This window comes from Neomonachus schauinslandi, chromosome 1 (genome assembly GCF_002201575.2).
Source record: "Neomonachus schauinslandi chromosome 1, ASM220157v2, whole genome shotgun sequence".
In the NCBI taxonomy this organism is placed as follows: Eukaryota; Metazoa; Chordata; class Mammalia; order Carnivora; family Phocidae; genus Neomonachus; species Neomonachus schauinslandi.
The window spans coordinates 148,472,576-148,488,300 of NC_058403.1; the positions used below are offsets into that span (position 1 = coordinate 148,472,576).

Consider the following 15,725-nt stretch of genomic DNA (forward strand, 5'->3'; position numbering starts at 1 on the left):
ACTGTGTATTTCTTAAGAACAGGGATATTCTCTTAACATAACTTCACACTCCTAAAGTTATCAACGTCAGTAAATTTCACAATAATGTGAATTTTAATGATCTAGTCAAGGCATTTTCCAAGTTCTCCAGTATGCAGTAATTATTTTTCCCTTTGCAACTAATAGGCAATCTTGAAGAGGCACTTCAAGACTCTGTAAACATCCTGCTCATCAAAAATTTCCCCTATACTTAGCAACTGCTGATGATCCTTGTCTGACCTAATCTTTATTGACTGCTTTATCATGGCTATAAAATGATGATTTTCCCCTCCAATACTCCTCCACATTTACCAGTCAGCACTGGCAATTTCCTGTAATGAAGAACTAGCCACCCCCCACTTATTTATCCACCTATTCATTATTGGCACGGACTCATGGATTTCTATTTTTATTTTTTTATTTTTTAAAAGATTTTATTTATTTATTTGAGAGAGAGAGAATGAGAGAGAGAGCATGAGAGGGGGGAGGGTCAGAGGGAGAAGCAGACTCCCCGCTGAGCAGGGAGCCCGATGCGGGACTCGATCCCGTGACGCCAGGATCATGACTCGAGCTGAAGGCAGTCGCTTAACCAACTGAGCCACCCAGGCGCCCTATGGATTTCTATTTTTAAAATGGTTTACAGGGGCGCCTGGGTGGCTCAGTCGCTAAGCGTCTGCCTTCGGCTCAGGTCACGATCCCAGGGTCCTGGGATCGAGCCCCGCATCGGGCTCCCTGCTCGCCGGGAAGCCTGCTTCTCCCTCTCCCACTCCCCCTGCTTGTGTTCCCTCTCTCGCTGTGTCTCTCTCTGTCAAATAAATAAGTAAAATCTTTAAAATAAATAAATAAATAAAATAAAATAAAATAAAATGGTTTACAGTTTATTATTGCACTTAATGACCAAACTCTAATTTGGTCAGTAGGAGCTCATTCAACCTGGCCCTTGTGTTATCAAATTATGACTTTCTTTTTTAATAAAAAACTTTTCGACAAAAGAGGATATTCCAGATTCACCTTGTATTTTCCCTGTGTAAGCCCCAGAATCAGCCATTTCTTCCAGGAGCCCTCATTCTTTTAGTAGAGAATGACATTAAAGACCAAGATCTGGACATTAAGTATGCTCACTGTTACTGTTTTCCTGACTCTCTGCATACCTGGTAATCTTTGATTGGATGCCAAATGCTCGAGCTTTGTTCTGGAATACAGTAAAGTTACTTGGAAATGGTTTAATCCTTTTGGATCTTGCTTTATGAGTTGTTAGTTCGATCTGGAGCAGTGCTCAGTCTAGGGCCATATGCTCCCCACTACTTAGACCTTTCTGAACTCTACCCAATGCCTTGTGAGTTACAGGCTTCTCCACTCTGGCTGGTGGAAAGAGGCACTATTCCTGGGGCTCTCTGTGAATGCTGGGTGCTGTTATCCAGTCTCAGGTGGTTTTCTCACACGTACTTCTTGAAGAGTATTCTGCTGAACACTCAAAAAGGAAGCTCTGTAGACTTCTACGTTTCTCTCTCTGTATAGCTCTCTCCTCCCTGGTACTCTACCTTATCGATTTCATCTGCCTTGGTCTCCCTGGACTCTAAGCCCTATTTCCTCAACTCAGGAAAACACTCTTCAAGCTATAATGAAGGGAATAATCAATCAAACAAAACTGCTCCAGAACTAACACAAGTGTTAGAATGAGCAGAGAAGGACATTAAAATAGTTATTATAACTATACTATAGTTATTACATCTCACATTATCTTCAAAAAGTAGAGACATGAAGGTATAAAAATGAACAAACACAAACTCAAACTTCTAAAATATTTAATGTTTGTGATATAAAATAGATTGAATGGGATTAGCAGCAATTAGGCATTGCAGAAGAAAAGATGAATGAACTTGAAAGCCAGCAACAGAAACTGTGCAAAATGAGACTGAGTAAAAAGAGAATTTTTAAAAAATGAAAAGAAAATCAGTGAGCTGGCAATTTTAAGCAGCCTACTATACATGTTACTGGAGTCTCCAAGGTAATGAAGGGCAGAAAAAAGTATTTGAAAATATATTAACTGAAAAATTTCCAAACTTGATAAAAACCTATAAACCCACAGATGCAAGCTCAATAAACCCCAAGCACAAGAAACATGAAAACTAACAAGCAAACAAACAAACCCAGGCATATCATAATCAAATTGCTCAACACCATTCAAAAAGAAAAAAAATCTTAAAAGCAGCCAGAGTAAAAAGACATGTAACTTATAAAAGAACAAGGCAAGGATACCAGCAGATTTCTCAACAGAAACAATACAAACAAGAATTACAGTGAAACAACATCTTTAAAATACTGAAAGAAAAAGCCTATCAATCTAAAAGTCTATACCTAGGAAACAGACCTTTTCAAAACAAAAGTGAAATAGAGACATTTTCAGACAAAAAAACCTCAAAGAAATAATCACCAGCAGATCTACAGCACAAAAATGTTAAGGGAAGTTCTTCAGGAGAAAGAAAATGATGTAAAGATGGAAATTTGGATCTACATAGAGTCTTTATTATGAACATGTGCTGAATTTTGTCAAAGTTTTTTTCAGAACGTATGAAAATAAGAATATGATTTGTCTTCTCATTAGGCCTATTAGATTTTGTCAAAGTTTTTTCATCTATCTTTAGGCCTATTAATATTATAAGATTTCCTAATACTGAACCATCCTTGCAGCCCACCCTTGATCCACACTTGCAGCCCACACATGATCATGGTATTTTCAATGTAATTCAATTTAGTTTTAAAAGATTTTCCTTTTACTAAAGAATTCATGTCTTCGAAAATGGTTATAAGAATAACAAGAGAGGGGTGCCTGGGTGGCTCAGTTGTTACGCGTCTGCCTTCAGCTCAGGTCATGATCCCAGGGTCCTGGGATCGAGCCCCGCATCGGGCTCCCTGCTCGCCGGGAAGCCTGCTTCTCCGTCTCCCACTCCCCCTGCTTGTGTTCCCTCTCTCGCTGTGTCTCTCTCTGTCAAATGAAGAAAGAAAATCTTGAAAAAAAAAAACAATAACAAGAGAAATACAAAAAGTTACTTATTCTGAGAACAAATTCTATAATTTTCTATGCTATTTACATATCAGTGTCTTAGGTTATAAAAAAGCTATTATAAGTATTTCAGAACTACAAAATTTTTTTTTATTTTTTTAAAGTTTTTTTTTTCCTTAAAGATTTTATTTATTTATTTGACAGAGAGAGACACAGCGAGAGAGGGAACACAAGCAGGGGGAGTGGGAGAGGAAGAAGCAGGCTCCCCACCGAGCAGGAAGCCCCATGCAGGGCTTGATCCCAGGACCCTGGGATCATGACCTGAGCCAAAGGCAGACGCTTAACGACTGAGCCACCCAGGCGCCCCTAAAGATTTTTTATTTATTTGAGAGAGAGAGAGGGAGGGATAGCGAGAGAAAGCACAAGTGGGGAGGAGAGGGAGAAGCAGGCTCCCTGTGAGCAGGGAGCCCGATGCGGGGCTCGATCCCAGGACCCTGGGATCATGACCTGAGCTGAAGGCAGACACTTAACGACTGAGCCACCCAGGCACCCCCAGAAGTACAAAATTTTAAATAAATTTCTCTTGCAGATAGCTAGGGGGTAATAATCAGACATTGAAACACTGTAATTTGTTGGTCAGAGGAAAAATTCCTATGAAAATCTCTTTCATAGAAAGCTAGAACTACAAGATTCATGTACCTCTGGCTTCCTCTGATCACTTTAATGTAACATTACAAAACAATACCAATTTAAGGAGGAATCAAATGAAAAAGCAAGGAGAAAAGAAACCCGTCTTACATTTTAATAAAGTCACAATCGTATATAAACAAATGTTTATATTTGTTATTTTTTGAATAACTTTCCAAGGTTAGAATGTAATAAGTTTTTGCCAATTTTCACTGGCAAGGTCTTTAAAAAGTAAAGCTTTACTTTTAGCTCTGCAAAAAGACTAGACTCAAAGACTTCATCTGACAAGATCAATAAATATTCAGTGTTGATCAGCAAAGTCATAAGTGCTATGGCAGAGCAGATCTTACAAGCAGGCAGAGACATACCACCTACCCACCACTAATACCACAAAAAGGTTTTAGGCAGTCAAGGCTGTGATGAACTTCAAACATTAATATTTCCCATACACATTTCTATTCCTGGGAATGAGTCCTAACAATCAACTTGAGGCATTAACTTTAGGAAACAGTGAATGGAAAAACAAAACAAGAGCTTTGTCTTCACTGCTTCTAGCAAACACACACAAACACACACACACCCCATCCAGGATATAGCAACTAAAGAAAGGTACACTGTTCCTCTTCAGGTAGAAGGTTAGCAGACTTCACGGACAAAGTTTTGATAGTTAGGCTTTTGAGTTCAGTGATCTCTTCTTCTGCAATGTCTAATCAGTCATCAATCCTATCCAGTGTATTCTCTTCTCAGACACAGTTTATATCTCTAGATTTTGGCTATTTTTATATACCCTAAATATCGTGTTCAAACAGATGTGTCAGTCCACTTTTCCATGTAGGATTAAATGGGCTCCTACTGTTAATAACTTGTTCAAGGAAATTCTGTCACTAACACTTGTATTTTTTATATTTTAGCTGGTTAAGCTGAACAGAACCAGAGAATATAGTATTATCTCAGAGGCTTCAGACAAAAAGATAGCGCTCTATCTTAAGCAAAGAGTTTAGCAAGACTTACCCTGAGTTGTGAAATTGCTGCTTTCCCTTCCTCACTTTCTTCATCAAATTCATCATCACTCCACTCCCAGCCACCATCTTCTGTCTTATGAAGGCGGCCACTGGAACCTGGTACTCTCCGAACCTGCACATTAGAAAGAGAGATGTGAATTATGGTAGTGTTTGACATTTACTATATATACTATATATATCTTGCACCCCTCACTTGCTCTCTGTGCTCCACTACCTGTCTTTACTCCAATCACTGACTTTCCCTATACTTCTATGCTCTTGGGCCCAAACACCATCCAAATCCTTCCTATGTGAAGTCACTGTCCAAATCATATTAATTGTCTCCCAGCTGTGTAAATCTCTTCTCACCACATTCATGTGTATTAGGTACTCCTCAGGATCACCTTCTAGAGGAAGACTCTTCCTGAGCCTTCTGATCTGCTTCATCTCCCTCTATGACCTGCCACATGACTGCTTCTTTCTCAGTTTAAGCACTTCCTCCTTATTAGCATGGCACACTAATTAAAGCCATGCATTTCTCAACTTTCTTGATTCCATCCTCACACTTCACTTACAGTTTGTCTGGCATAAAAAAAAAAGTCCGGGTTAGTAGAAATCATTTTCTTTCATAAAGCTGTACGCAACGGCTTTGCTGTGACCTGGCTTACAGGGAAGCTACCGATGTCATTACGATTTCCAATCCTGTCCATGATCTTTCCCCCTTCTCTGGAAGCTATAGGATCTTCTTTTTGCCTCTAGTATTCTAGCGATGTGGCTTAGTGCTGATCTATTTCCATTTATTCTGCTACGTACCTGGGCTTTTTCAATCTGGAAATTCGTGACTATCTGTTTGGAAATTTTTCTTGAATTATTTCTTCAGTGATTCTCTTTCTTCTATTTTTCTCCATTCTGCTTTTCTGGAACTCTTTACTCAAGGATTGAACCTTCTCAAATGATCCTCTAATGCTGTTGTCTTTTTTCTCCTGTTATCTATCTCTTGGCCTTCTGGGTTCTATTTTCTGGGAAATTTTCTCAGCCTTACCATACAACTTGTATTTTAACTATTTTCATTTCTTCTATAATGTTTTCCATTTCCAAGAGCTTTTTGTTCATGGTGGTGTGTCTAAATGCTCCTTTTTTTAAGTAACAGCTTTATTAATATATAATTCATATACCATATAATTGACCCATTTAAGATATACAATTCAATTATTTTTAGTATATTCCAAGTTGTGAAACCATCTCCATAATTAAATCTAGATCACATTCATCACTCCTCCACATGGCAAAAAAACACCCCAGACCCATTAGTAGTCATTGCCCATTTCTGTATAATCCCAGTCCTGGGCAACCTCGAATCTACTTTCTGTCTCTACACGTTTGCCTATTCTGGATATTTCACATAAACAGAATCATATAATATGTGATCTTTTGTAACCAGCTTCCACAATTAGCATAATGTTTTAAAGGTTCATCCACGTTATGACATGTATCAGTACTTCATTTCTTTTTATTGCTGAATAATATTCTATCTTACAGACACATGACATTTTATATATCCGTTCACCCATAGATGGATAATCAGGCTGTTTCCACTTTTTAGTTATTATGAATAATGCTGCTGGGAACATTCATGTACATAGCTTTGTGTGTACATGTGCTCAATTCTCCCAGTATGCCTAAGAGTGGAATTGCTGGGTCATAAGGCAGCTTTGTTTAGTCTTTTCAGAAACTGCCACACTACTTTCTAAAGTGGCTGCACCATTTCACATTTTCATCATTAGTGTGTGAAGGTTCCAACTTCCCTAAATCTTTATCACCCTTGCTACTGTCTTTTTTATTACAGTCATCCTAATGGGTCTTCATTGTTTTCTGTGTAAAGAAAGGGCCAAACTTCACAACTCACTCTGGTAGCTACAAACAGTGATTTAACAGAGTCTAGAATTAATCAATTGTGTAATATACCTTTTCATTCTAGTAGATAGCACACCTAGACATACTGTAGACTAATAATATTTACTGAATGAATATATCAAAGAATACTAAAGAAAGGGTTGGAAAAAAATGAGTAATACTTACAACCATTAACAAAGCATTACTTAACCTATACTTTCAAAATGCAGAAGTAAATATAATCAATTTCCTAGGAAACCAGAGTAAAATCTCCATTTACCTTCTTAGCTCTTTCAGAAATAGTTGGTGCTCTCTGCAGTATTTTTTCTTGAAGAAATTCTTTATTCTGGAGAGGAAAAATAAGTTTTCTTCTTACAAGTATTTACTGAACCAAAGAAACTGACAGAAATATTCACTACAATTAAAATGTGATATAGTAATGGTTTTATAAAGAAGTTTGAGGAAAGCTTTTTTTTTTTTTTTTTAATTCTAAAGCTCCTTTAGTACATTACTACCACAGTTTCACAAATTGAGACAAAGCTTTAGTGTACTGTACGAACCATTATCTATGAGAAGTCTGCTTTACCATATGTCCTTTGGGATCATGGTCCCACATTTCCAACTACAGTAACATCCCACTTATCTGTTCTCTTTGGGAAATGAGATGTTTACTAACTCAGTAGTAAACCCTGAAATGAGAGTTGAGTATTTTCACAGATTATATTACTAATGGCAAAATCTAATATTCATTGTTCCTGTTATAAATTTAACCTCATACTTAAATTAATTTATATGAAAAATACATTTACTAATTCTAAAGCATGTGTCTTAATTACCAAAGGTTGTACAGATATTGCCCCCAGCAATTATTTGATCAACCATCACTTTTCCAAACATTATCATCTTAAGATAAAGCAACTTCTGAGCAGTAAATCTAATTTAGGCAACTGAGGAGGATCACATGAACACATAAAATCAAAAGTAAGAATTTCCTACCTTTGCTTTTTGGAAAAATTTGTGCCTTAACAGTTCTGCTGCTGTTGGTCTAAAACCAGAAAAGAACGTTTTAATAGTTAATTCAAGTGTAATTGTGGGTTTCCATCTTCAAAAATGAGAAAAGGATTTCTTGAGCAGCAAGATAAAATCTCAGTGTTCTCCACTTTCCTTAACGGGCTAAAAAGCAAAAAGCAGGATAAACTAACTTGGTACAAGACACTGAGTAGAGAAGTAAACTCAAATAGAAATGTCCTGATAATAATTATTATAGGTCCTTTGCAAAATTCATTAGTGAAATGTTTCTTTTAGAATTAGGACTTCTTAGTGGCTTCCAATATATCTGCTATTATTGTCCTAAGAATATCATTTCCCAAGAAGAGTAGACAGTATCTACTTTAACAAGGCATAAAAATACATTTAACCTCACAAACAGGAAATGGGACCAAATCAAGTCCTGTGCCTCTTGACATATGCCTGCCTGCCAGCCTTCAACTTAGAAAACTACATATTCTTAAAAATAGATCTAACAATTTCCTTTAAAAACCCTAAGATTCTAAAAGTAATGTATACATTCCCCAAATTGAATCTACACTCAGTTTTTAACTCAACTGTACAGTCTTTGTTTGAATAAAGGCATCATCATTGTGAATCATACAAACTTTTAAATAGTATGAGAATAAAGAAACCATACTACACTTAAAAGACTGGACCTGATTACACCACACACCTACCATGTAACCCTAAGCAAATCTCTTCTCTAAGGTTCTATATTACCTGGTCAAGCCCCTAAAGGCAGTGGTTCTTAAACATTACTGTGCATTATAACAGCGGGACTTTCAAAACAAATCCTGATGCCGAGGCTGTACCCCATACCAATTAAAGCAGAATTTGTGGGGGCAAACCCACATCAGTAGTTTTTAAAACTCCCCAGGTGATTCACGCTTGAGAATCAGGGCCTCAGAGGATTACTGTACAGATTAAGAGAAGAGAGGTAAAAGTGCTATGCAAACTGAAAAGTAGACATCCTTCCTATTTTCTCATTCAGTCAAGATTTCACTATGTTCAACAGTTTGCACAACATTGCTTATGATTCATCCTTTTCTTCCGGGTTCATTTCCTTCTTTCTAGAGTACAATTTCTAGGAGTTCTTTAAGTGGTAAAAGTGACTGGAAACTCAATTTTTGTCTGAAAAAAATCTTAACTTCATGCTTATTCTTGAATAATAGTTTGACTAGATCAGGAATTCTGCGTTAATAGTTATTTTCTCTCAGCACTGTTCCAGTATATTCTGGCCTCAACTGTTATTATTAGGGAAGTGGCTGTCAGTCTATCTGCTATTCCACAGTAGGTAATCTGCCCCCTTAGTCACATTTCACAGATTCTCTTTGCCTTTGAATCCAGCAGTTTCGCGATTTGTGTACAAATGGGGAAAGGGAAATACTACTTGGAATTGGGGGGTGGGGGGATGGTTCTTTAATCTGAGGATATAGGTATTTCATCAATTCCAGAAAATTCTCAGCCATTACTTCTTTGAATATTGCTTCTCCCATTCTCTCTAATCTCTCATGGAAAATCTACATATACATACACATGTATATGTGTATGTACACGTGCATGTGCGCGCACACACACACACACACACACACACACACACTGAACCTTCCCATTCTAACCCCCATATATTCATCTTCCTTTTATATTTCCATTTTTTTTTTTAAAGATTTTATTTATTTATTTGAGAGAGAGAGAGTGAGAGACAGAGAGCATGAGAGGGGGGAGGGTCAGAGGGAGAAGCAGACTCCCTACCGAGCAGGGAGCCCGATGCGGGACTCGATCCCGGGACTCCAGGATCATGACCTGAGCCGAAGGCAGTCGCTTAACCAACTGAGCCACCCAGGCGCCCTATATTTCCATTTTTAAAAAATCTTTCTGTGCTGCATTCTGAGCAATTTCCTCAGTATAGTGTACTGTGATTAAGTAAGAGCAGAAAGTCCATAGTCAAATTGTATGGGTTGGAATTCTAGCTCCAACATTTATTAACTGTGTGACTTTGGGCAATGTTACTTAACCACTCTGTGATTCAGTTTCTTCATTTGTAAAACAGAGAAAATAATAGCACCATCCTCATACAATTACTGTAAAAATTAAATGAGATGATAATATGTTGTGTTTACAAAAGTACCCGGTAACTTGATTAGGAGTCAATAAATTATTATCTCTTTCTTGTTTTATTGGCTGTTCTGTTTAACCAATCCACTGAAGTTCTGTTTCCTTTTTAACTTAGAAATGTTCTAAACAAAGTATAATTTTGGTTTACAAACTGGAAATAAGATATTCTACAGCTTCTTTTTCTTTTGAAATAATTTTAGGCTTACAGAAGAGATGCAAAGATAGTACAGAGTTCCCACATACCTGTCACCGGCTTCCCCCAATGTTAACATTTTACATAACCATGGTATAATTATCAAGAAATTAACTAAAAATATTAACATTGCTACAGACTTTAAAATATTAATATTGGTACATTATAAACTATAGACTTTATTCAGGTTTCCCCAGTTTTTGCATTAACATCCTTTCTCTGCTCCAGGATCTAATCCAGGAAACCATGTTGCTTTTAGTCTTCATGTCTCCTTAATCTCCTCCAATCTGTACCACTTTCTCAGTCATCCCTTTCCTCACTCTTGAAAGAGTGCTGGTCAGGGAGTTTATAGCATATTCCTCAATTTGGCTTTGTCTGATGTTTTCTCATTACAGACTGAAGTTAAAGACTTGGGGGTAGGAATACCTCAGAAGTAATATGCCCTTTACCTTGTATCATATCCGGGAGTATGTAATAATAAGTATGTCTTATTATTGCTAATGTTAACCTGGATCACTTGTGAAGGAGGTGTCCACCAGGTTTCTCCACTCTAAAGCTGCAAAATAGCAACATCATTTAATTCCTTTTTCATATTCTGTTTATCAGAAGCAAGACACTAAGTCTAGCCTATACTCAAGGGAATGTTAAGTTTTAAATTTTAGTTACTGTATTTTTCATTTCTAGTAGTTCCATTTGTTTTGTTTTCTTAGTCATAGTCATATTCTCTTCTTATGGTTTTGATTTCCTCCATCAGGATTTTAATTATTTTAAATATATTTATTTTATAGTCCTTTCAGGAGTCTTTGCATTATCCAAAGTTCTCGGAGCACTAATCCTTCTGCTTGCTGTGTCTGCTGACTCTAGTCTGCTGTGTAGTATTTTGCTATGCGTTTTATATTTTCAGCTTCTGATCTCTTCAGTGGGGCATTATTTGCAGGAATCTCCTGGATCCAGAGTTTGGAACAATTCGAACGGTATACAGTTTTCTAATTGCTTCTGCCAGAAACAAAACTGGCTTGGCAATACTGTTTTTATTCTCTAATCCTGTGGGTTCCTGGATAATATGAGTTGTATAAATTCAGACTGTTAACTTACAGAATGTCCAGGTCAGAGAACTGGATTATTCAGGAAGAATTCTGTTGTATCTTTGTGATGATGGACCATATTTTGTTTTCTGGTCTGTCCTTTTACTCAGAAGGCAGACTTGTAAAGGTCCTACCCATAAGCAGAGATCACAGTTCAGAATCCCCGGTGGCTGGGCCCAGTATCTCATTTCCAGTCCCCACATGGAAATTAGAAATCTAACCGAGTATGTTATTAGAATGAACGGTGTCCCACTGAGAGTAGACACAGGATTAGTTCAGGATATTTCTCCTCTAATTTAGGTCATCCTCATTATTTCTACCACCTGAGGATCTCCCCTTATTGCAAGCTCATCTCTGGATTTGGTTTTTTAAGTCTGATGAATTTATTCAGCATGTCTGGGTATTTGTAACAAAAAAATTTGTTATTTTAGTCAATTAACTAAGCAGAAGCAAAAGTATTCCCTATCTTTTATACCAATTTATTCAGAAACAGAAAAAAAGTTCTAATAGCACAGATTTGAACTTTGCTACCTGTTTTTCTTATCCTTTCCAGTATTTCCAACAGTAAATTCTGAAGCTCCATGAAATATACTAAAGACATGACTAAGGATACCAATTAAAATCTTTTACTTTTGTTGATCGTTAGAGATACCAAAATTTAAAAACTCTTAGTGCTAAAACACTGAGTGGAATATATATATGTGAAACAGAAAAATGAGATACAGTGGAAACAGAACCCTAGGTAAGGAATCAGAAGTTTTGGATTCAAGTCCCACCTCAACGACTAGGTAGCTGGTTGACCTCAAAGATAAAAGGTTGTACTCAATGACTTCCAACATCACTTAATTCTGTTCAATTCATAAAGATACAGACATTAGACATTAGATGATCATGTTTATTCACTTACTTGCCTTCTAATCTGTCTAGTGTTAATAAGTAAGCGCTTTCCATTTTTGGTCCACTCATTAAAATATCTTTCCAATAAGGAAATACATATGATTATTCGGCATCAGATATAACATTTGCTGTGTGTATTTCTTTTGTTATTGAAATTGTAAACAGCATCAAGATATTTGTTTGCTTATGACTTTTAAATACATTTGAAAACAAGCCGTCCCACTAACATGGTATTTTATTAACACAGAATTCACAAAATACAAAATTATAAAAAATTAACCAGGAAATAGCTGAACTATTTAGAATACACTATATACTAAAAAGGGAGAAAGTCATTCATTCATTTCCTACCTAGTGTAATAGTCTCTGTATATTTTTTCTAAAGTTTATATTTAAATAAATATATTTGAGTATGCGCAAATAGTTTCCTGCACATGAATGTATGTATGTGATACTTAGACTTCCCACAATGGTTTACAATATTAGATGAAGAAAAACATAAGCTTTATCTCATATTTTACCTTTTTTCTGGATCCTTTTGAAGGCACAATGAAATCATTTTCCTAAACGATTTTCCGTATTTTTTCAGCATTTCTTTATCTTGAACACCAGTTTCCAAAGAAGGAGGATCATTTTGTAGTGTCAGCATTAAAACCTGGAAGAATTTTCCATATAATAGAAACTTTTGATGACTCAGTAAAGTATTGTAGCCAAAATTCTTCAATACAGACAACCTCCAATACATAAGCAGTTCACTCTAGACCAGTTATTTGGAACACAGAGTTATTTAGGTGTTTTCCACACAAATAATATCCTACAGATAGTTGGCTTCCCAGGTAAAGTGGCTGCAAGGGCTCAACTGTTCAGCACTGAATGTCCTTTAGTTAGAACCCTTTCTTCATGTCCTCTGTCCCCATTCTTATACTGCCAAACTACCTTTAAAAAAAATTAAAATCAGGGGCGCCTGGGTGGCTTAGTCTTAGGCGTCTGCCTTCGGCTCAGGTCATGATCCCAGGGTCCTGGGATCGAGCCCCGCATTGGGCTCCCTGCTCAGCGGGGAGTCTGCTTCTCCTTCTCCCACTCCCCCTGCTTGTGTTCCCTCTCTCGCTGTGTCTCTCTCTGTCAAATGAATAAAATCTTTGAGAAAAAAAGAAAAAAAATGTTTAAAAAAAAAATTAAAATCAGGGACACCTTGGTGGCTCAGTTAAGGGTCCTAGCATCGAGCCCCACATCGGGCTCCCTGCTCAGCAGGGAGCCTGCTTCTCCCTCTGCCTGTTCTGCCTGCTGCTCCCCGTACCTGTGCTCTGACAAATAAATAAAATCTTAAAAAAAAAAAGATACCCCTGAAACAAATAATACATTATATGTTAATAAAAAGACTCCTTATCTTAAAAAAACTTTATAAAAAAATTAAAATCATAGCAAATTTAAAAATAAAATACAATCAAATAATAAATAAATAAATAAAACCATAGCAAAATTAAAAATGTGATCTTGCTGATTTTACCTATTCATGGCTGTTTTAACATGACCCCTTGTAATCTGGCATTCTCTTCCCAGAACTCCTCAGCCACTCCTGAGAAAGCACTGACGATGCCTAGTTAACAGAGCTGCAGCCTTTTTCAGTTCTCACTCCTCCCACCTTCTCTGCAGTAACTGACAATTTTGATTATTCTGTCCATCCTAAATCTCTTCCTTCTTTGACTTTCATGGCAACATACTAGTTTGATGCACAGAGGTGTTAATAAGGAAGGTCATAGTTATATAGTGAGATTTGGGGTGATTTTTCTATACTGTGTGACTTTTTTATATAAAAGCACATGCCACTTTATAAAAAAAGTTAACACTAAAGAATATAAAAGGGGGCTATAGTCAGAATTAATACTTGCTTTTCAGATTCAATTTATATTTACTGAAATGGAATTACTAAAGGATGGAGGTATTTCTCATTCTGAGCAAATAGGCTAACATGTGTAGTCCTAATTATAGGACTCGTTGCCTGCAGTGGATGAAAAATAAACCTCATCTCCTCCCCCACCTCCTTTTAAAAAATAAACCATTCCTTTGGCCTTAAAATAGCTTCCTAATTCACAGTTCTAAAAACTCATTATTTTCAAATCCATTTATTTCCTAGGAGTAGGCTCTGAAAAGAAACTGGGACATGGGCTGGGGCAGTATTTTGACTGTGAACCTCACCTTCATTGGTGGATACTTATGGTAAGGAGCTGCCCCTGTGGCCAGTTCAATTGCTGTGATCCCGAAACTCCAGATGTCAGCTTTGAAATCATAGCCTCGGACCTGTAAAGAACATAAAGATGTACATGATTACTTTTAACACCCTAAAAGCACTTTAATTTATTTTTTTTTTAGTAATCTCTATACCCAATGAGGGGCTTGAACCCATGACCCTGAAATCAAGTGTAGCATGCTCTTCTGACTGAGCCAGCCATGCACCCCTAAAAGCACTTTTAAAAAGCAGCTTCTAATATGTATCAAGAACCATGAAAGTGTTCATGAGCTTTACACCAATAAAGTAATCTAGAGTAGGCAAAAGCTAAATATACTTGGTAACACAAGAAAAAAGAAAAAGCAATCTGAATGAACATTCCCCAACAATGGGGGAATTGTTAAGTACGGAATACTCACTTAAAGGAAATGTTATATAGTCAACTAAAAGCAATGTAAATGAATTCTATGTGAAAATATAGAAAACCACTTGTCATAAAGCATATATGAAGAAAAAAGAATATAAAATTCTTCACAAGTTTTGATACTTATTACAAAAGTATATAATCTTTTTTTTTTTTTAGAAAGAGGACAGAACTAGAACAAAATTGTTAGGTAGTAGTGCTAAGCCTTTGGTTTTCCAAATTTTCTATGTTATGGTCTTGTTTTATCACCTTAGATACAAGAGGTCTGAATATTTTCAAAGTTGTTGAACACGTGGCCAAGTTTCTGTCCTTTTATACTGTCATAAGCATATTATAAAATTAAATATTTTCATTTTATATCCTAAGCAACCCAGGAGAAGAGGTTGGGGGGGGGTGAAATGTGTGATTTGGGACCTGAAATTAAAGCTCCATATAATGTGCTGCCTTGACATCTGGTAAAAGAAGGTGGGCTTCTAATGAGCTAAGTGTAAGATCCCCTCCCCAGTCTGCTCCGAAGGATAAGGTCCCTTACCCCAACAACCCCGCTTATCAACTGGACCAGGCAAAGTTCCTGCTCAGCCTTGAGCAGCAGGTTTCAGCTCCCCACCAGCCCTCAGAATTATTCAAATGAGTCAAACCAAGGGGCACCTCACTCTCCTGATACTACAAAGCCTGTTTCCCACAGCCACTGTTTATTGACTCTCTTCCTGAGTGCAGCCCCATGTGACATGTAGCGTCCTCCTCCCTGCAGCTCTGCGTGTACGTGACTAACAAACTGCTGTCAGTCTCAGCAGTCCAGTGTCAGGTGTTCAGCATCTGCATAACCCTAGAGTGGGAATGCTTCCCTCACCAACAGGGTGAGCACAGGCATTATGACAGAGTTAAAAGTGAATTCAGTTCTACATACTGACTTTGAGATACTTAAAAGAAATTTATGTAAAACATCTATAGGAAGCTTGAAACTTCTATCTAGGGGCTTAAGACTAGCATGGATATACTTTAGAAAATATTATAGGTGGGGGGTGCCTGGCTGGCTCAGTCAGTAGAGCGTATGATTCTTGATCTCAGGGTTGTGGGTTTGAGCCCCACAATGGATGTAGATATTACTTAAAAATAAAATCTTTAGGGGGT

The 15,725-nt window shown here is 37.1% G+C and overlaps 1 protein-coding gene across 1 annotated transcript in view; it reads right to left on the reverse strand.

The window, feature by feature from the left end:
- OXSR1 (oxidative stress responsive kinase 1) overlaps positions 1-15,725 on the reverse strand; it is a 93,454-nt gene that overhangs the window by 16,503 nt on the left and 61,226 nt on the right. The window contains exons 7-11 of the mRNA XM_021677556.1: positions 14,140-14,241; positions 12,465-12,598; positions 7,600-7,648; positions 6,884-6,949; positions 4,721-4,843 (exon numbers count right to left, since the gene is read on the reverse strand). Coding sequence (XP_021533231.1) covers positions 4,721-4,843; positions 6,884-6,949; positions 7,600-7,648; positions 12,465-12,598; positions 14,140-14,241 — 474 coding nt within the window. The remainder of the gene's footprint in view (positions 1-4,720; positions 4,844-6,883; positions 6,950-7,599; positions 7,649-12,464; positions 12,599-14,139; positions 14,242-15,725) is intronic.